The following is a 20,847-nucleotide window of genomic DNA, read 5'->3' on the forward strand; positions in this document are numbered from 1 at the left end:
GTTATTATGTCTCACCTGTTTCAAGAAACTGATCTCTGGGCAGAAAGCTGAACACTGAGATGCATCAATGGTAGATGACCCTATAAGTGCCCTCTAGATTAGTAGTTGCACCCCTTAACCTTCCCTTCTACTGTTTGAGTTGATCAATAAATACCCCTACACCAAAGATTGAGCTAGCCTATGTGAATATTTCTGCTCCACCAAGAAGGTACCATGGGAAATTCAGACAGCAAAGATCTGGTTTTCAAATATGCAAAGCATTATGATATTTTATATATTTCACGGAACTGAACTTCATGCAGAACAAAGCTGAACAAAGAAGTTAAATATAGTCCTAAAATTTATAAAGATATACAGTCAGGTAAGTGTCTTTAGCTTTTTTGACAAATACTTGGAGCTATCAGGCTGGTGTAAGGGAATATTGCAGTGGGACATCTCCTTTTCTCCAACAATGACCTGCCTGATTGTTGATTTTTATATGTAGATCTTTAGTTCCGCTTAAAATAGAATAGCAAGGTCATCTGCCTGCCCCCAACTGACAGAAAAGCCATAGGACGATATGGTCACATCTCTGGTCTTCTCCTTCTTGTCAGTCCAAAGGCATGCAGCAGTCCTAGTGCTGCAATTAGTTCTTAGTGCTGCCCTCAACCTCTTGAGTCTGAGACTTCACCACGGATAATTCTCCTTTAATGTATGTCTCTTTATGGTGTGTGGGGGGTGTATGGGTCCAGAACCTGGTGGAAAGTTTTTTGGCTCCTGTTCTCCCATGAAAACATTTGGTTGACCATCTCCAGTTATAAGTAGGAGTTCTTGGATCTATTGAGATGCGAGCCAGTCTCTAACATTTTGTATTTGTCCTCTGGCCAACAGATGAGTTTGGTGTCCACCGAGGTGGGGTATTCAAAAATAGATAACTGTGTAGAGAATTTAACTTCAATGAATAAGAGGCTCCCTGCTAAGCGGTATTAAATGTTTGACCACTTTGGGCTTGACAAACAGCCCTGGGGCCTCTGAGCTGGGGGTCCGGATCTTAGACTGCAGCGGAGGAAAACATGGTCCCATGGTCTGTGACACTTCAAGGTAAAGGAAAAGCCTTTCGAGATGGAGCCTATCAGAAGAGCTTTTGTCTTTAGACATTGTAGAACTCTTGCTCTTTTCTACCAAACCTTTGAGCTCAACCAGTGAAAGTTAATTCTACAATGCCTAATGCTAGCAAATCTTTTTAGGGAAGACATTGGTGGTTTGTCTTGGATAGTCATCGCCTGTTCAGCATACCCATTAGACGTCATGCTCTAGTTAGCCTTGTCCTAAACTATTTCAGAAACTGCATTGGGACTTGTAAACATAAATTGAAAATACTTACGGGAGTCTTCCTCACCACTGCCATATTCAATGGCTAAACTCTGAAGTCCAATAAGTGCACCCGTCACCAGAAGTAGCCATAGTTTGGATGCCATCATTCCAGTCCTATCTGGACTATGGAGAAGACTGACTGCAGCCGGCTTTCTCAGTAATATATATAGGAATGAAGTATGTTTGTATATACAATGTAGAGTCTTTATCTTAGCTGCAATTATTTCTATATCAAACCACACATTTTTTTCCAACATACAGTTGGGCTCATTATCTTTGTTGTAACTAGTGACTGCATAGAATAGATAAGTGTTTCTATTTTGTGTATTGTGAATTGTGTTTGCAAGCTATACCAGAGATTCTTAGAGGTATAATTCAGCAATTAGTTTTCAATATGTAATGACATGTATAGCGTAAATCAGTTATCAATAGATAAGTATTATTCTGCTTTTATTTGTAGCTGCTTGGAAACTTACTTACAATGCAATGGAAGTAATGGAAAGTCATGCAATTTAAAACTGATATCTTAAAGTAAACCCGGAAATCTAAGAGTGGATATTGTGTCTAGGGCAGTGTTTCTCAATCCTTTTACCATGGGGGAACCCCTTGAAATAACTTTCAGGTCCTCAGGGAAGCCCTGTTATAATTACTATATACACAGCTCACACATTAGTGTGGTGTTCATTAGGAAGAGCGATTCGTACGTTGCCGGCCTTTGGGAAGAATGTGACCCTTACAGATAGCCAAAAAGATCATTGGTGTTACTTAAACTGACCTGAGAGTCACAAATTGTTCATTGCTTAAGGAACCCCCAGCAACCTCTGGAGGAACCCCAAGGGTTCCACAGGGCCCTGGTTGAGAAACACTGATCTAGAGGTTCAGGCTTGGGGATGGTAATCATGATTTGATCTTTACTATCTTTGTCCTGGAACAAGCATGTAGGGTAGAAATGTATACTTTCCATTTACTTTCTCCATGCTTGTTCCAGGTCTTTTATTAGATAAAGATAAAATGACTTTCATTACCTAACATTAATTTCCCTATCAAATAATGGCCCAGGGTGCTTCCTTACCAGCACCACCCTGAGTGTTATAGCGTATTGCCCACTGGTAGCAAGCACTATGGTCCTGATTTATTAAAGCTCCCAAGACTGGAGAAGATAGATTATCATGTGAGAACCTGGGGGGCCCAGGAATGGAATGGATTTCCTAAAAATAATTTGATATTAGTCAGCAAATGATCTCAATCTTGGACAGGATCCATTCCAGGTTTGCTGGATCTGCTAGTTTCTCCTAGGAGAGTCTATTTTCTATAGTCTTCCTTAGGAGAGCTTTAATGAATCAGACCCTAAGCTGTTATTATGAAACTGGTGCCTGTTATTTTATTCTAATTTATTCACACAGAAAACTTGGTTGCATATACACTATCCAAGCTTTGCTTTATGAGTTGTAAGTTTACTAAGTTTTTGGAAGGTATATGGAAAGAATAACTTTGTGATATGAAATCTCCAGATACAACTGGTAGAAGTCAACAGTAATCAGAAACAGTTCCAGACAAAATGGGTCCCTGGACAAATATGAAATGGGGCCCACAAGTGCACAGCAGTCTAGCTTTCTGCACCCCAGCAATTCTAACAGTTGACTACAATGCAAATTGTGGATCCAAAGGAAAAGCTCAACAACTCAGGGGAATTTATAATAAATCATTAGGCAGAGCTTTTCATGTTCTTTACAAGTTGTATCATTTACCCAACAATAATCACAAATAGTGTTAAGAGGCTTTGAAATCATTTTTATTTTTTGTATTATCAAAATACAGTTCCTTTTTTTTTATGAAAGCAAATTAAATCATAAGTTGAAAATTTAGATGCCAATTTGTCCTGATGATGATCTGTAAGAAAACAGAGGAGCAAAAGATAAATTATTGAATTGGCTTTGTAAGGATTATGATGTGCAGAGATATGTAAATGTGTCCATGCATTATTCTACCATTATAACTGCTCTATCATGCCTAGCACTCTGGCCTTTGCAGCACTTGGTCCCAGGTTCGAATCCCGGCCAGGACACTATCTGCATGGAGTTTGCAGGTTCTCCCTGTGTTTGCGTGGGTTTCCTTTGGTTACTCCGGTTTCCTCTCACATTCCAAAAACATGCAGTTAGGTTAATTGGCTCCCCCCCCCAAATATTGACTTTAGACTGTATAAAGACATATGACTATGGTAGGGACATTAGACTGTGAGCACCTTTGAGGGACAGCTAGTGACATGACTATGGACTTTGTACAGCGCTGTGTAGTATTTCGGTGCTATATAAATACTGGATAATAATAATTATAATGTAGTAACCAATTAACTACTGTAAATTGAAAAACAACTTTACCTATGGTGCAATTGTCTTTTAATTTATTCTATTTATCTCTAATGGAGACCTGCAGCGGTCCATGGCTTACCCCTAGATATATCTTGAGCTGTTTTTTGTTTGGGCCCGAGCATAAGAATTATTCCCTGGAAAGGCTGTTCCTTACTTCCAAATTTTTGGAGATCAGGATAAAAGGACCCATTTTATCTGAAACAATGCAGGCAAATGATATGCCAAAGCCATATTTTCCAGCCCAAAAAAACTGATTGGTTAGACCAACAAAAGTAGAAACAAACCAAAGTGTTAAGGTTTGTTGCCCCATGCAAGACAAAACATGTCCCCCTCAATTTTTTTACGACATGTATTTATGTCTGGACAAAGATGGGTACTCATGAATTATACCTTACCACCTATGGATCCAGATTTCATTCCATAACATGGTTCATATAGGCAAATGTTTTGTTGTTACATTGAAAGCAAATTGCTTATCCAATAATTTTTCCCCAAAATTAAAATTTCAGATTTACTTGTTTAATATCCGTAGAAGCACCAGATGGTCTCTGGAATGCTGTCATCGTAGCAGCAGCCTCTGGAGATACAATCTTTGGAGCTGATATTGGGATATCCACATTCCTTCCTTAATCTGTGGCTGACGGCGCATCCTGCATACAATGCACACAGGGGAATGATGTATGTAAAAGGAAAGACCAAAACTTGTCTGGCGTTGAAAAAAAACATATTCCATTCTTCAAATTTGGTTAAATTAGAAAATAAATGATCATTTATTATAGTGAGAAAGTTAGAAGCTTAGCAAATTTTTCTTTTTGCTGTCCATGCAATGTCTGGGTTCCCTACATTTCTTGTTTTTCTTTGCCCAGTGCACCACTTAGTGGTTGGGGTGCAACTTTAATCACCAGATTTGGGGTTATTTAATCACAATAAACTAAACTAATAAAAGGAATGGAGGAGCTCAGCTATGAGGAGATATTAGCTGAACTGAATCTATTCTCCCTTGAGAAGAGACATTTAAGGGGGGATATGATCGCCCTGTATAAATATATAAATGGTCCATATAGAGAACTCTCTTCCCAATTATTCACTGTGAGATCATTACAAAGCACAAGGGGGCGCTCTTTGCATCTGAAAGAAAAGAAGTTTAACCTCCAGATAAGGAAGGGATTCTTCACTGTAAGGCCTGTGAAAATGTGGAATCGGCTCCCTCAGGAAGTAGTTTCAGCAACTACTATAGATTGCTTTAAGAAAACGCTGGATGATTTCTAGGAGCACAGAATTTATTAGGTAATAAAGTTTTAAAGTAAAGATAGTAGAACAGTAGAAGACTTAGCTACTATGTATGTTCAGTCAGCTCATAGGAGCTGAGTGTTTTACAATGGGCCAGTTGTAGAAGGGACGCACACAGAAGGTTAATGGGTGTGCCTATGGTATGAAAATAATGAGAAATGGCCCTACAGACAGGTGTAAAATCATTTTTCCCACTAGGCTTAACAAATTGTCTAATAAAGCAGTAACCTGTACCTCTGTATTGCGGGTGAAAGCACCAGCTCAACTTTGGATTGCTGGAATCGTAACAGCACCCACGCAAATAACATTCCTTAGCGGTAATTCCAGGATGACCACAGTCTTTTCGCTCTTTGGTGCTTACACAGCACTGGTCTTTATCTGGAGAATAGAAGAAAATAAGTACAACGAATGAACACATGTAAATGAACTGTGCTTTTGATTCCCTCAATGACAATTTCCATCGACGAGAAGGCGATGGGGCTTTTCAAACCATCCACTGTACTGGAAGGAAATTTTCAAAGCAAAGCAGATAGGTGTATTAAACTTTATTTAGCATTCATGGGTTATAGTAAAATAGTTCAATCTTGGTGCCCAATAATACTAAAGCAGACATGTCACCTATTAAAATTATCGTGCAAAGCCCTTATAACAACCAAATGGAGTTGACCAAAGACTTGAAGCTACTGCAGTTTGAGTTGAGTAAAGTGGATGTATAATGCAGGGTAGGCATCCTAAGAGCTGGATTATCAACAAGTCAACCATTAGGGATGAACGAGCCAATTTATTAAATTCGGTCTTGCGGCGAATTGGGCCGTTCTCGCTTACTAAAAATGTAGGTGAGAACGGCCTTTGTAAATTCAGCCACAGAATTTTTGAAACCTGCAAGACCAATCAGGGGAGCTGAGCTGTCAGCTCCGCACCCCTGATGCTCTTGCAGCCCCTGTGTGTGTTGTTGGTGGTAGTTGTATGTGGCTTACCCTCATTCTGACCTGTAGTGCCCGGGGATCACTACCTGATTGGAGGATTCCCATGGCTGTATTTATGAATGCAGCTGCGAAAATCCTCCTATAGTGATTTCCTGGATTTCCGATGGTTTCGCAAAATTTTGCGGACCCATCTGAATTTCAAGGAAATTTTTACGAGAATGCTGGAATCCCAATCTACCATAAGCAGGAGCCTAGGACCCTGTGGATGTCTAGGGGTCAAAAAACTACCTACATGTTTCTGCAATAAACCCCAAAAAGAATACAGTTGGTTAGATCTGTGCATCTGTCTGTCATTTGACCGCGGAAAGCCAGTTGGTTTTAGGGATAGGTGATATGGAGGATCCATGCTAGTTTAGACCATTCCAATAGAGAGGTTGTTCTATGCCTGTCCTTACCAATGTCAAATAAAAAAAGCTGACGTGAAAGCGGCTATCCTGATCAGGGGTCCATAGTTCTCCAGTCCATCTGTACTTTCTATATGCCTATACATTATGAGATGCAAAAAATGGACACGTTTCTCAAAAGGTATGTCAGCAAAGAATACTCAAACTCTTTTTTGCCCGTTATGTAATTAGTTTACCTAATTGGTGCTTTTTTTTATTGGTTAAGGACCTTGGGAATAACATTGGTGTCATGTTGTGTCTGTGCCCACCCTTCATTGTCATATCATGACTACCATATGCAGAACATGACATAATGCCCCTGATTCATCAAGCAGAATCGGATGATCGCTCGCGCATTCGTATTCTCGATCCGAAATCGTACGCCGTTGCGCTATTCAGCAACTGAAAAAGCTCGCGGCCGGAGCCGCACATCTCCGCCAGGTTTACACTGGCGAGGTTGCATTAAAAGTCACTGTTCCCCTAAAAAATCATTCTTTCTAATGGCACACTTTTACAATGGGCCAGTTGTAGAAGGGACGCACACAGAAGGTTAATGGGTGTGCCTATGGTATGAAAATAATGAGAAATGGCCCTACAGACAGGTGTAAAATCATTTTTCCCACTAGGCTTAACAAATTGTCTAATAAAGCAGTAACCTGTACCTCTGTATTGCGGGTGAAAGCACCAGCTCAACTTTGGATTGCTGGAATCGTAACAGCAGCCACGCAAATAACATTCCTTAGCGGTAATTCCAGGATGACCACAGTCTTTTCGCTCTTTGGTGCTTACACAGCACTGGTCTTTATCTGGAGAATAGAAGAAAATAAGTACAACGAATGAACACATGTAAATGAACTGTGCTTTTGATTCCCTCAATGACAATTTCCATCGACGAGAAGGCGATGAGGCTTTTCAAACCATCCACTGTACTGGAGGGAAATTTTCAAAGTAGAGCAGATAGGTGTATTAAACTTTATTTAGCATTCATGGGCTATAGTAAAATAGTTCAATCTTGGTGCCCAATAATACTAAAGCAGACATGTCACCTATTAAAATTATCGTGCAAAGCCCTTATAACAACCAAATAGAGTTGACCAAAGACTTGAAGCTACTGCAGTTTGAGTTGAGTAAAGTCGATATATAATGCAGGGTAGGCATCCTAAGAGCTGGATTATCAATAAGTCAACCATTAGGGATGAGCTAGAAAATTTAATAAATTCCGTCTTGCGGCGAATTGGGCTGTTCTCGCTTCTGCAGCTGCGGAAATCCTCTCATAGTGATTTCCTGGATTTCCGATGGTTTCGCAAAAATTTTGCGGACCCATCGGAATTTCAAGGAAATTTTCACAAGAATGCCGGAATCCCTATCAACTATAAGCAGGAGCCTAGGACCCTGTGGATGTCTAGGGGTCTACCTACATGTTTCAGCAATAAACCCCAAAAAGAGTATAGTTGGTTAGACTTGTGCATCTGTCTGTCATTTGACCGCGGAAAAGCCAGTTGGTTTTAGGGATAGGTGATAGGGAGGATCCATGCTAGTTTAGACCATTCCAATAGAGAAGTTGTTCTATGCCTGTCCTTACCAATGTCAAATAAAAAAAAGGACATGAAAGCTGTTATCCTAATCTGGGTCCAAAGTTCTCCAGTCCATCTGTACTTTCTATATGCCTATACATTATGAGATGCAAAAAATGGACACGTTTCTCAAAAGGTATGTCAGCAAAGAACACTCCAACTCTTTTTTGCCCGTTATGTAATTAGTTTACCTAATTGGTGCTTTATATATGAGTTAAGGACCTTGGGAATAACATCGGTGTTATGTTGTCTGTGCCCACCCTTCATTGTCATATCATGACTACCATATGCAGAACATGACATAATGAGTTTGCTTGAAGGGCCACCTCTTCATCTTTTAATCCCTTTGCTAATTCTATTAAATCTGGGCCAAGCTGTACCTTGTGATTTGGAGAAGAAGCACCAGCTTGCATCACCAATGCTGGAATCATAGCAACATTTCCTCATTCTGCACTCATCCTCGCTGATGGTTGCAAATCCGCAGTTCCTTCTGTTATATGGTGAGACATCACACCCATCGTTGTTTGTTGCTGAAAGTGCAGAAACAAAGAAAAAGTAAGACAATTTTTGATCTGTTTAGTCCATTTCATTTATCATAGTCCTACCAAATGTTTTATCTTTGCTGGCCCTATCCTGGAAAGAACCAAAGTAAGAAATGCTCCCAGCCATATCTTAAACAATTATAGAGATTGGATGACCCAAAACATGATGGACAGATACTTGTTCCAGGTCATTGATTTAATAGACAGTAAAGGAAGGGAAAAGATGATGTACAGCATGTACATCAAAAAAAGAAATCATTGATCACAGTTTCCATAACTGTGTTGAGGTATTCATTTTAAAGTTTTGTGACTATACCAGCTTCTGTAGAGGGATTCCCCCCTTCTTCTCTCCAGTCCTACAATATTCGTCTTCACTCATAATTCAGGACCTCTGTTCGTGCATTCTATATAATGAGCTCCTACAACTGGCAGAGCACTAAGGAGAAATGGCTTCGGGGAAAGAGTCACTTATACAGAAAGGAACCTGGAGTAGTGAGAGATAAGTAAGTGAAAATGTTTCTAGTGTTAGCCTAGAAAAAAATAAACTCTGTTGCTTGGGGAGTTTGGCATATCCCCAGATTTCAACTTCAAACAAGAAAACTCTTCTCTAGTTAGAAAGAATTTGGTTTTAAACCGTGCATCATCTGTCAATAATAATATATTAATAAAATAGACAACTAAAGATTCCAGGGGGAGGGAGTGGGGGTGTTTTAATTAGAACCTTCTAATCTGCTATAGTTCTCTCCAGTGAGTGGTTGGTTGGCTTTAGTGATTGGTTTTAGAGAGAGAAAGGCCGCTCACTAACAATTTGTTTTTTAACTGTTACCTAATCAGTGGGTTTGGCACTCATCGAGGCCGATGTTTATGCCAGGAAAATCAAAGAATAGGAAGTCCTATGGAGATGAAGATTTGTTTTATTCTCTGTCTCGTTTTTTCCAGAGAGGTCCAAATCTTGGACTGCTTTCAAGGGAAGGAATTGCAATCAGAGATGACCTGCTTCTTAATCTTTGAGGTCTATGGAATTGAGAGACCCAAATAAGAATGGTACAATAAACAGGAGTCCGCAAATGCTTAGAGTATCGGAACTGCCATAGGAGGGTCAATTGTTCTAGTAACTCTCAATGTAGTGCAAGTAGAGAAGTTGAATTTAGAGAAAGAGGCAAAAGGCTTTTTACCAGCAAGGTGTTTAGATAGGGTTTCTGAAATATTTGGCTTTTGTTGCTGAAAACTCTTTGCATTAAAGCCACATCAGTGTAGAATACTCTGCACCCTTTCCCTCTTTTCTACTATTGTCATTATCCTCAAATATAAACCTTAGACCTGATAAATGTGTCAAAGTGTTCATGTGTGCACCACCATGTGAGTGCTACACCATAACATCCAGAAACCTTGGACAGAGGTTCTAACTGTTATCTACCATCTTATCTCTTTCTAAGTACCTAAACTAAAGTGTGAAAGTAGGGAAGGGGGTATGTAAACATAAATTAAATTACCGATTCCTTGCTGTCCCAAGACAAGGAGGACGGAAAGAAGGATCAATTGTTTTCCCATGGTAACTCACAATGGCGATCTTGACTATTGCATCTGCCCAAATCCATGGGGCATTATATAGAAATAGGGCTATTTATTTAGTGCAGGAAACATTTACTGAGGGTGGGTTCATGGCTAAGGTCAATGTTACTACACCCATCCTGTTCTGCCAACAGGCCAATTTATTGCACCTCATAAATACGAAATTAATTGGTTTTGCAATCATTATATGCCAGTTGAGATGAAATGTATGTGTAGAGAAACACATCATATTAGCTATCAATTAATAAAAGAGTTTTCATTATTTAACTAGGCTGCTAGAAATATTAGAAGATTAGCAATGGCAGCTTTGTGACTGAGTTCACCAAACAAACAACCATTTTTGGAAGTTTGGATTTGAAGTGACTGTGCATAGGAGCTCGTTTTAAAACTGGCAATAAGCATAATTATCAACAACGTGATGTTTTTCCTTCAGAAAATATTATGTTCAATATAAATGAAGGCATGGTCAACACTTTTTTTAATTAATGAACTTTGTTTAAAACACCCAGAATATGACTTTTGCTGCTATTGCAACGTTTGTACACCTGTATAATTGGTCTGCCTGGGGGTCTGTACTGAAGTCTGCATGTGGGTCTGCACTGGCACAGGGGGTCTGCACTGGTTTAAATCAGGTGTTTGTACTGTTGGTCTACATTAAGGTCTGCCCAGAGGTCTGCACCAAGGTCTGCCTGGGTGTCTTTACTAAGGTTTGCATGGGGTATATTTTGACTTTAGTCTCTAGTTGTTTATAGTGTGATTACTCACTGGCAGTTGGTAGTGAAGTCTATCACTGGTGACCTGTTGTGAGTTCTGTAACCTGAGGTCTGTAGTAAGGTCTGTTTTGGGGTCCTGTCTGGGGGTCTGTCACTGAGAGGCTGTTATAAGGTTTTCCTGGTGTTCTGTATTGAGGTCTGTCACTGGGGGTCTTTAATGAGATCTCCCTGAAAGATGGATATTGAAGTCTGCAAACTATACTATGGTTTACTTGGGGGGTGGTCTGTACCAAAGTCCACCCAGGAGGCTGTACTGATGTATGCCTGGGGACGCTGTACTAAGTTATTCCTGGAGGTCTGCAATGAGGTCTGTCACTGGGGGTCTGAAATGAGATCTGAACTGAGACTCTGTGAGTCTAAACTAAGGGGTCTATACCAGGGGTATACCAGGGGTTTCTGGGGGTCTTTACCAAAATCTGTGTGTGGAGGGTCTGCTTTTGGGTTTTTACTGAGGCTTACAATGGGGTTTGGGGTTATGTGTATGGTCTTCCTTTGGATCTCACTGAAGGTCTATACTGGTGTTTACTGGGGGGTTTGTACTAAGGTACGCCTAGGAGCCTGTACTGAGATCTGCACTAGGGAGTCTGTCACTGAGGTTTGTTATCGGGGCTCTGTAAGTGGAGCTAAGAGCCTCTATTTTGTTGTTTTGGCCTTGGCCAAATTATATTGACACGAGTGTCCCTAGGCCCAGGCATTACGGACACTAGGTCCTGTATCAACATGGTCCAAACTTTACCGCTTTGAGGTTTTTCTTGCAATGTCATGTATCCTGTCAACCACACCTATAAAGTGCCTTACACATACTTTAGATATCTAACAAAGTAACTTCAAACGAAGGCTATTCTGTTCAGAAATTTCATATGACACACCCAGGAGAAGACTGAAAGGACCTTTCTTCACTGTGTGCCACCATGCAGCTAAGGTCTGGGTGTTTGTAAGGGAGGAAATCAGGGAAAAGATATTGGATGAAGGGGGAAAGCTGCCCTGAGTAGACCCAGGTTTTATTTATTTATGCATTCATTTATATATATAGCCAATCCCATTCTGAACACCCACCAACACTCACCTTTTACATCATTAAATTTCCTAAATGTTTTAAAGCCTCTTCCCTGGGACACCTGTTTTGAATAATAGCAACATATTGGGATCTATAAGTGAGTCATGGTTGTGTAGTCCCTGCTCCATCCAAGGGGTTTTCTGAATGATGTGTAATGTTGCAGAAAAGTTCTTCAGGTACATTGAACTTACATTCAGGCTTACCAATGTGCAAGAGACCCTTCTAATTACAGACATGAGAATAATTAAGATCATTATACCATACAGAAGAAAACAAAACTTAATATGCAGAACTTTTTGTAATGTGTTTTGCTGTCCTCCACAATAGTCACAGATATTGAAATATAACATTATAAACAACTTGCTCACTCATTGCTGCACTACTTTGCATTATTTCAACTTTGCAGACCATCCTTCTGTTGCCTGCTTTCATATTTCAGCTAGAGAATTTTTATATATTAATATAAATTACAGGTAATTACACAAGTCACATTTTAAATATATATTTGAATATGAACTTTTCTATGTATAAATGCCAATCGATCTTAGCAGTTTGATTTTCAAATAACAGATTGGTGTGTTAATATGAACATTTGGTGAATAGGACAGGCAGCAGGCCAGCGTAATATTACATGGGTGTTTTCATCTGTAATGTTTACTTATCAATAATCTGCTGATCAATGATACTAAAGGCTCCGTCCACATAAAGTAAAAAAGAAGAGCCTGCTGAGCTCAACAGATTGCAAAAGAGAAGGACAAACTTTCCCAGCCAAAACTATTTAATTATATTGATTATAAAAAGATCAGCCAGGATGTAGACCCCTTACAAGATAACTCATGGCTTACAGTCACATGTCCTTGTTTCCTTAGACATTGAAGGAAGGATATGATCACCATATATAACCATATATAAATACAATATACCTGTATTATTTAATAGTATTATAATAGAAAGTTAAAATCACTCCAGGTTTATTTTCTTACATTTGTTCATATCTTTGGGGCTTAACCACTTAGAGGAATTGAAATATATCATTGGCAGAGATTTACTCCTTCTTTATAGTTTGCTCATTTACACAACAGTGATCCCATATAATGCTTATAATATTTATAGTAATTTTATTTTTGTGAGTGATATCAAATACAGTTTCTTTCTATTTATGGAAGTAAAAATTAAATTCACAGCTGTACATTTAGATGCCAGTCTTTTGAAGGATTTTTCCAGACGATGACCTAAACGTAAAAAAAAGGCAAAGGATAAATTGTTGCATTGGCTCTGTAGAGATTATATTGTATAGAGATGTGTTATTGTGCTTAAGCATTATACCATCTTCATAACTTTGCTTCAACAGTGCCTGTCTATGATCACTTGCAGCATGGAGTGCCCAGGCAATACTACCTGTGGTACAGATGTTCATTAAACAATTATCTCCATCATTACGAATACTGACCTTCTGTCTATTCTCTGTCTATCTGCATCCTCAGCCTCCCTTTAGCTGTGTGTCCTTTTCTCAGGATTCCCTTTCAGAGTATGTGCTGCAACCAATAAGCAGACAAGATTTTGGTTTCAATCTTATCCTGCTATTGGTTGCCATTTTTAAATCCTATTTTGTTCCAGAGTCTGTTTACTGGATCCTCAGCTTGCTACCTGAGACTTAGCCCAGCTATACTCTGCCATAAGGAGCCTTTTTGGATACCTGATTTTGACCCAGTATCCTGTCTTTCGGTCTGCCCTAACTTTGCACTGTCCAGATCTTGTTCTTCAATTTCTGGCTGCCCCAATCTCAGTCTGTTTCCCCCTAGCAGCTATCCAGTACCTGATCTTGGCTGTCCCTACACTAGAGCCCTGCCTTCCACTTGCCCCTGGTTGGGTGGCTGCTGTTCTCCTTGCAGAAAAATAGTCCGGTTGCCACTAGTGTTGCCAGCCCATCATCCCCTTGCAGGGTACTCTGGTCTGGTGACGACTGGGTAACACTTAGGGCCTGATTTAATAAAGCTCTCCAAGGCTGGAGAGAATACACTTTCATCAGTGAAGCTGGGTGTTCCAGCAAACCTGGAATGGATTTCTTCAATGTAATTTGCTATTTGTTAGCAAATAATTTGAATCCCGGACCAGATCAATCCCAGGTTTGTTGGATCACCCAGCTTCACTGAAAGTGTATTCTCTCAAGCCTTGGAGAGCTTTAATAAATCAGGGCCTTAGACTCCACACCCCAGGTAAACCTGTGTCACCTGGCAGGGGGCGCAGCCCTAAAACCAGAGCTGTACAGCATTTCCAGCACAGATTTGAAGATGTACCTACAGTGTCTTGCTCGTAGTGTCTAGACACATCATCATGGCCCCAATCTTTTCTATGGGTAAACAGCACTCATGGTGGGCCCCAGTACGTTATGGTATACTCATAGAAATAAATAGAGGAGGTTTGTGCATTGGTCTTAACAAGAAGATAATTCCCTGGAAAGGAGTTCCACAGTTCTGTGGAGATGGGGACACAATTTACTGATGTTGGTGCTTTCTCGTCCCATTGACAGATGCACCAATAATGAACCTACTCAACCTGTGGACGGTTTATTCAGGGCAAAGTTGTAATATTTACTTATATCTGACAAAAAAGTTTAAAAGGAGCAGAGTTCCTAAGATATATATATATATATATATATATATATATATATATATATATTTGATTCCATATATAATTCCATTACCTGGTCCTCGGAACTATTGTCGGTAGACTGGTAGTTTATTGCTTATCCAACATTTTCCCCAAAATTAAACATATTTTCCATTTATTATTATTATTTTTTTACCATTCTCAGATTTACTTATATCCATAGAAACACCAGATGGTCTCAGGAATGCTGGAGTCGTAACAACAACCTCTTGACTGACACTCCTTGGAGCTGATATTGGGATACCCACAATCCTTCCTCATTTTGTGGCTGACGGAGCATCCTGCATACAATACACACAAGCCAATAATGCATTTAAAGAAAAAAAAACAAAACAAAACTAGTCTGAAATTGGAAAAAAATACATGCCAGACAAAGTGTTTGCCTTTAAACTTTAAAAAAGTTTTTTAAAATGGATTCACCCCAATATTACCTAAAATACCAAAACTGTTCAAATTTGATTTAATTTTAAAATAAGTAGTCAGGAGTAAAAGTTGATTCATACATTTTGTTAATGAAATATAATGTTAAAAAATGTGTAAATTTTGGATAAACTTCGGGTAAACCTTGGGTTCTAAATAGGTTAGAAGGCAAAAGACGGCTTTTTGCGGCAAACTTGAACCAATAAAACAATACTAATTATTTATGAAAAGACTCTTAAATCAAATATGTTTTAAATTTCAATATAATCATATAACATTGACATTGTTAAATGGACTCATTACAGTAAATCATGATATCTGTATATTATTATACTATGGTTCCAATGGTGTAAGTGTTTGTCTTATTCCTAAAGCGTTTCGCCTTATTGCTTCCTCAGGGGATATATGGAGACTTACATTGGTTGTTAGTAACTCAGGTATACAATAAAAGCAGGAGATACTGGTACTAAAATGTAACATTGATGACTGGCTGTACGAAATATTGATCATGACTTGAGTAATGATAGAATGTAGTAACCCCTAGTTTTTGGAGCCTTCATTTTCTTGCTACCAGTATTTTATTATATTACGTTTCAAATATCCGAGTTAATTTTAAGAGTTTGTAAATCTTCAGGTTTGAAGTTTGTGAATGCTCAGGTTAGCACGGTTATGAAGTTGGTTGTAGCAACAAGACAGTGAGTAAGGTTTATGGGTCATAGAATATTGATTAGTACTGGAAGACATTTTTTCTAAAGATGTAATACCATGAAGAGAAGAAAGGGGTCCCAGAGTTCTCGAATCTTATAGTATGTCCTTGGTGAAAAGTGGATCAGGTGAGATGCCTACAGCCAGGTAAATAATAAGGTAAATAATATACAGAGTGGGCTTCATGATTTACTGTAATGAGCCCATTTAACAATATCTATGCTATGTTATGTGTTTATAATAAAATGTAACAAATTTTTGATGTAAGTCTTTTTATAAACAAATTGTATTGTTTTATCTGTTTAAGTTTGCCACAAAAAGCTGTTTTTTTCTTTCTTACCTATTTCTATGTAAAATTTAGACTTGGCAAACACTTACTTAATAGGAAGAATTCCAATTCCCACTTGTGGACTATTTCTGTCTTTTTAAACCTTGGGTTATTTAGGAAAGGAAGTTGAAAAACTTCTCTAATTGCTCTGATGAATTGTCTTTAGGATTAAAAAACTTGGGTGTGTCAAAGTTAAAACCTTTGGTGTGTCTAGAGTGAAAATTATCAAAAAGACAGCGCGGCAGACAGCAGCAAACATCTGCAGGAGATTCCTTTTCTTTCTTACGAGGCTCAACTAGTGTCAAACAATGGTAAGGAAACCAGTGACTGTACCTTGGTATTTTGGGTGAAAGCACCAGTTCTTCTTGGGATTGCTAGAATCGAAACAGCAACCAAGCAAATAACATTCCTTAGCACTAATTCCAGAATGGCCACAGTCCTTCCGCTCTTTGGTGCTCACACAGCACTGCTCTTCATCTTGGGAACAGCAGAAAACAAGTACAATGAGTGAACACATATACATGAACTGTACTTTCAACATCATAAATGGCTATTGTTTAGCTTTCCCATCAATAAAGAGACATTCAGACCTTCCACCATGCTGAAGGGGAAAACTCAGAGTGGGGTAAGGCTTTGCCCAAGCATAATGGCCCAGATTTATTAAGGTTCCCCAAGGCTGGGGAGAATACACTTTCATCAGTGAAGCTAGGTAACCAGCAAACCTGAAATGAATTTCCTAAAAGACAGGCTATTTGTTAGGACCGGATCCTGGACCAGATCCTTTCCAAGTTTGCTGGTTCACCCAGCTTCACTGAAGAAAGTGTATTCTCTCCAGCCTTGGAGAACTTTAATAAATCAGGGCCAATGTCTTCATGATTCTGGCTCCAATACAGCAGCCATGGGTTATAGATCAATAACTCAACCCAACTCATTGGTGCCCAATAAAACTAAATAGACATGTCACCTATTAAAATATCCCATGTATCCCTTGCAACAACCAAATAAAAATTATTTAGAACTCAAAGCCACTGTAGATACAGTTGGGTATAGTAGATGAAATGTAGGTAATCCATCAGAGCTGGATCATCCAAAAGACAAGACTAGCGGGAGCCTAGGGCCCAGCATATGTCTACAGGGTCAAGTAAACCAGTAAACCACAACAATGCAGTGGGTTAACAATGAAAAAGTTGGGGGGTCTTTGACTGGGGTAACCCACGTCAGTATAGACATCCCCTACTATACCCGTCGTTGTGTAATTGGTTTACCTTGTTGATGTGGTAAATCTAAGTTAAGGTCGTTGGATATAACATTGGAGTCATCTTCTCTCAATGTCCATCCTCAATCATCATGTAAAGTCTACTATATGCATCACATTGTCTGTTGGGGTTGCCTAGAGGGGCTGTACCTTGTAATTTGGAAAAGAAGCACCAGTTCACGCCAGGAATGCTAGAATTAAAGCAACATTTCCTCTTGCTGCACTCCTCCCTGCTGATGGTTGGATATCCGCAGTCCCTTCTCTTATATGGTGAGATGTTACATTGATTGTTTATTGCTGAAAGTGCAGAAATAGAGAACTAAGACAAGGTTATGTTAGTAATTCAGTCCATCTAACTCATTATAGCCAAAATCCTAACTAAACCATTATTATATCTTGATGGGTTCTAAATTGGAAAAAAACAAAGTGAGAAATGTTCTCTTTTGAACAATTTTACTGTCCGGGTATTCTGAAACCTGATAGATGTATACTTGTTCCAGGTCATTAGTTCAAAAGGCAGAGAAAGGTGGAAAAGTACGACAGCTCTGAGATGTACCGGGTATACTGCCACAAAAAAAAGGAATTGCTAATAGTTTCAATAGTTTTGTGCAGAGGAGCTCCATGGATATGTCAGAATTGCCTTTGCAGGGGAATTCCTCTACTGTTGGCACACACTTCTCCAATGGTTATGGGTTGGCATTCTGCGTCTTCACTCATCATGCAAAACTGCAGTTCCTCTATTATACGTGATAACATCAGAATGCCTGCAACTGACAGAGCACCAAAGAGAAATGCCTGGGATATCAGTCATACAGAAAGAAGGAAACCTGTTGGAGTGAGGGATAAGTAAGTGAAAGGGCATTACAGTGGTAACCTACAAGAAAACAATTCCCATCGCTTGGGTAGTTTGACACATCCATGGAGTCCAGCTTTAATCCTATGTATTGGGCAGCATGGTGGTTAGCACACTGCCCTTTGCAGCATCTTAGTTCCTGGTTCAAATATCAGCCAGGACACTATCTGCATGGAGTTTGCAGGTTCTCCCTGTGTTTGTGTGGGTTTGGTCCAGATACTTCGGCTTCCTCCCACGTTCCATAACATGAAGTTAGATTATCACACCCTGAGGTATCAAAGAGAGTACCTTGTGGAAAATAAGGCTAAAACTGGGTCCTTAACAGCAATCACAGATTTGATTTATAAAAATTGTTTATACCAAACTTGTTTCTTCTTAAAAATGAAACAAGTTGAAAACGTACAAAATATGGTAAGGTATATCAATATCCCTTGATACAAAATGTCCCATAAGATTTTATTTTGAAGTCTGTATTTAGGGGTACAGTCACCCTTTCATCATTTGGGTCCTAATATAAACAAACAAGTTACCAACGCATTTCACTGATTTGAGCATATATCTGCTTCTTCAGGAGATAAATTTAAATGATGTGACAGAATATATATACAGTGGTACCTTGGTATAAGTCCTTAATCCGTTCCAGATCGTTGGACTTATACCAAACAGGACTTATACCAAATACATTTTTCCCATAAGAAATAAAAGGAAAAAGATTAATCCCTTCCCATGAAAAAAAATTATTATACTGTATGAAATAATTTAAATACTGCCTTATACTAAAATACATACATACAAAAGCAATTACATGAAATAAATGAAAATTTAACCTCCCTTTACCTTGCTGAGAAGAGTCGAGTGCCTACTAGGATGGTGCTGAGAAGGGAGGAGGAGGAGATGTTATGTAATTCACAGAGAGTTATAGCGCGGGTTGTTCACTAAATGGTAGCAACTGGCATACTGACGCTCGTGGGCAGTTGTGGCTTTGTCTCGGGAGAGGTAAATAAGGGTAGCACGCGGTGTTATGACTCATTTTTGACCCATACAAGTTCTAGCACAAAGCTTGTATACCAAGCAAAGGTTGTATACCAAGCAAAGGTTGTATACCAAGCAAGATTTTTCGTGTCCAAACAGACTTATACCAAGTTGGACTTTTTCCAAAGCGGACTTATAATGAGGTACCACTGTAAATATTTTACATGATCAGGCATAAAGTGAACATGGACATCAAGTGCCTTGCTTTAGCCTTTGTGAAGTTGAAACAAGAAGGAAGGAGATACCGTTTCCCTCTCCTCCACAGTTTCCGAGCAGGGATTAGTGGGATTGGGGTTGTAAATATAAATAAATTCTTACCATTGTCTTCTTCACTGCTGCTCCTGCTGTGGCTCCCACTGTGGCTCCCACTATGACGCCCACTATGGCTCCCGCTATGGCTCCCGCTGTGGCTCCCACTTTGGCTCCCACTGTGGCCTTTCTTGGCCAAACCTGGCTGTCCCAATACGAGGAGGACTGTGAGAAGGATCAGTTGTTTTCCCATGGTAGCTCTCAATACCAATCTCGACTGATACAACTGACCATCTCCATAAGGTGTTGTTATATATAGGAATATGGCTATTTATTTATTGTAGGGTAATTTACTGAGGGTGGGTTCATAGCTCAATGTATTGCTACTACACCCATTCTGCACTGACAACAGGCCTCTTTATTGCACATCATAAAGGAGAACTTAATTTGCTTTACATTCATTATATGTTAGTAGAGATAGATATGTGTGTATAGAAGAACACGTCATGGTAGCTCTAAATAAATAGAAGAACAGTTTTTATAAACTAGCCAGGCAGATAAAAGTATTGTAAGGAATTTAGAAATAGCAACCAAGACCACTATTCAGGTAAGAACTGGTGATCACCAAAACTTACTAGCATCTTTATTACTAAATTATTTGAATAATCACTACTTTACAGATTGCCAATAAGTTCTAACCATTTTTATAGTGGTGAACTCTATAATTCATAATAAAGATGGATGGTCTTTGTTTCAAACACCCATATTGCAACCAAGATTTTGATCATAGTCTCAGTTGAAATGAATAGACAGTTTATAATTTGGCATTTAGCTACTCTATTCAAGTGAATGGAGTTTTTTGTTCCCCACCTTAGGGGTATAACGATCAAAGCACTGATTGTTGAATTGTTCGGGACGTTTTATGATGCAACAGTACTATTAAACAAACAGTAACTCCAAATGGAAAGTCAGACAGATATGGCTAAGAACAATATAGGTGCTGACTGCCCTTCCACATCCACATCATATGTATAAGGCCTTACTGGAAGAACCAGAGGCTGTTTACACAAAAGCTTGGCTAAGCTATTTCATTATTATGAGTATTATCTATGAAGAAATGCCCTTTGCACCTTAGGCTGCCTTTAGCCAAGGATATACCGGGAGCTGGACATAGTATGAGTCAAAGCAAACCTTCAACCCCAGGAGGTGTTATTTGTAACGAAGAATAGGCCAACCCCTTTAGTACACCCCTCAGCTCCCTTCCCTTTGCCGGAGATGTCGGATGTGGGATCTTTTGTAATGTCTGTCACAGGGGGTGTGTAGTGGGGTCTGTCATTTGAGATATGTAGCTGGGATCTGAACTTAGGTTCAGTACTGGGATCTGCATGATAATATGTTCCAAGGGCTTCATTGAGGTTTAAATTAAGGGGTTTGTA

General features: G+C 39.2%; 2 protein-coding genes and 2 long non-coding RNA genes across 4 annotated transcripts in view; all 4 read right to left on the reverse strand.

The window, feature by feature from the left end:
• LOC140337579 (uncharacterized) overlaps positions 1 to 1,457 on the reverse strand; it is a 14,059-nt gene extending 12,602 nt beyond the window's left edge. Inside the window, exon 1 of the mRNA XM_072421325.1 lies at positions 1,364 to 1,457. Within this exon, the coding sequence (XP_072277426.1) occupies positions 1,364 to 1,457 (94 nt within the window). The remainder of the gene's footprint in view (positions 1 to 1,363) is intronic.
• Positions 1,458 to 3,123: 1,666 nt separating this feature from the next.
• LOC140322957 (uncharacterized) lies at positions 3,124 to 5,400 on the reverse strand. The gene is made up of 3 exons (XR_011919281.1): positions 5,247 to 5,400; positions 4,238 to 4,372; positions 3,124 to 3,243 (listed from the first exon to the last, which is right to left on the reverse strand). It is a non-coding gene; the product is annotated as an uncharacterized lncRNA (long non-coding RNA).
• Positions 5,401 to 7,025: 1,625 nt separating this feature from the next.
• Positions 7,026 to 10,076, reverse strand: LOC140322962 (uncharacterized). Its single transcript, XR_011919282.1, has 3 exons — positions 9,991 to 10,076; positions 8,336 to 8,485; positions 7,026 to 7,187 (listed from the first exon to the last, which is right to left on the reverse strand). It is a non-coding gene; the product is annotated as an uncharacterized lncRNA (long non-coding RNA).
• A 2,915-nt stretch (positions 10,077 to 12,991) lies between these two features.
• LOC140321596 (uncharacterized) lies at positions 12,992 to 19,682 on the reverse strand. Its single transcript, XM_072398330.1, has 5 exons — positions 19,481 to 19,682; positions 17,428 to 17,574; positions 16,356 to 16,499; positions 14,706 to 14,850; positions 12,992 to 13,131 (listed from the first exon to the last, which is right to left on the reverse strand). The coding sequence occupies exons 1-4, from the start codon at positions 19,662 to 19,664 to the stop codon at positions 14,717 to 14,719; spliced, it is 609 nt and encodes a 202-aa protein (XP_072254431.1). The 5' UTR covers positions 19,665 to 19,682; the 3' UTR covers positions 12,992 to 13,131; positions 14,706 to 14,716.
• Positions 19,683 to 20,847: the final 1,165 nt, after the last annotated feature.

This window comes from Pyxicephalus adspersus, chromosome 1 (genome assembly GCF_032062135.1).
Source record: "Pyxicephalus adspersus chromosome 1, UCB_Pads_2.0, whole genome shotgun sequence".
Lineage (NCBI taxonomy): Eukaryota > Metazoa > Chordata > Amphibia > Anura > Pyxicephalidae > Pyxicephalus > Pyxicephalus adspersus.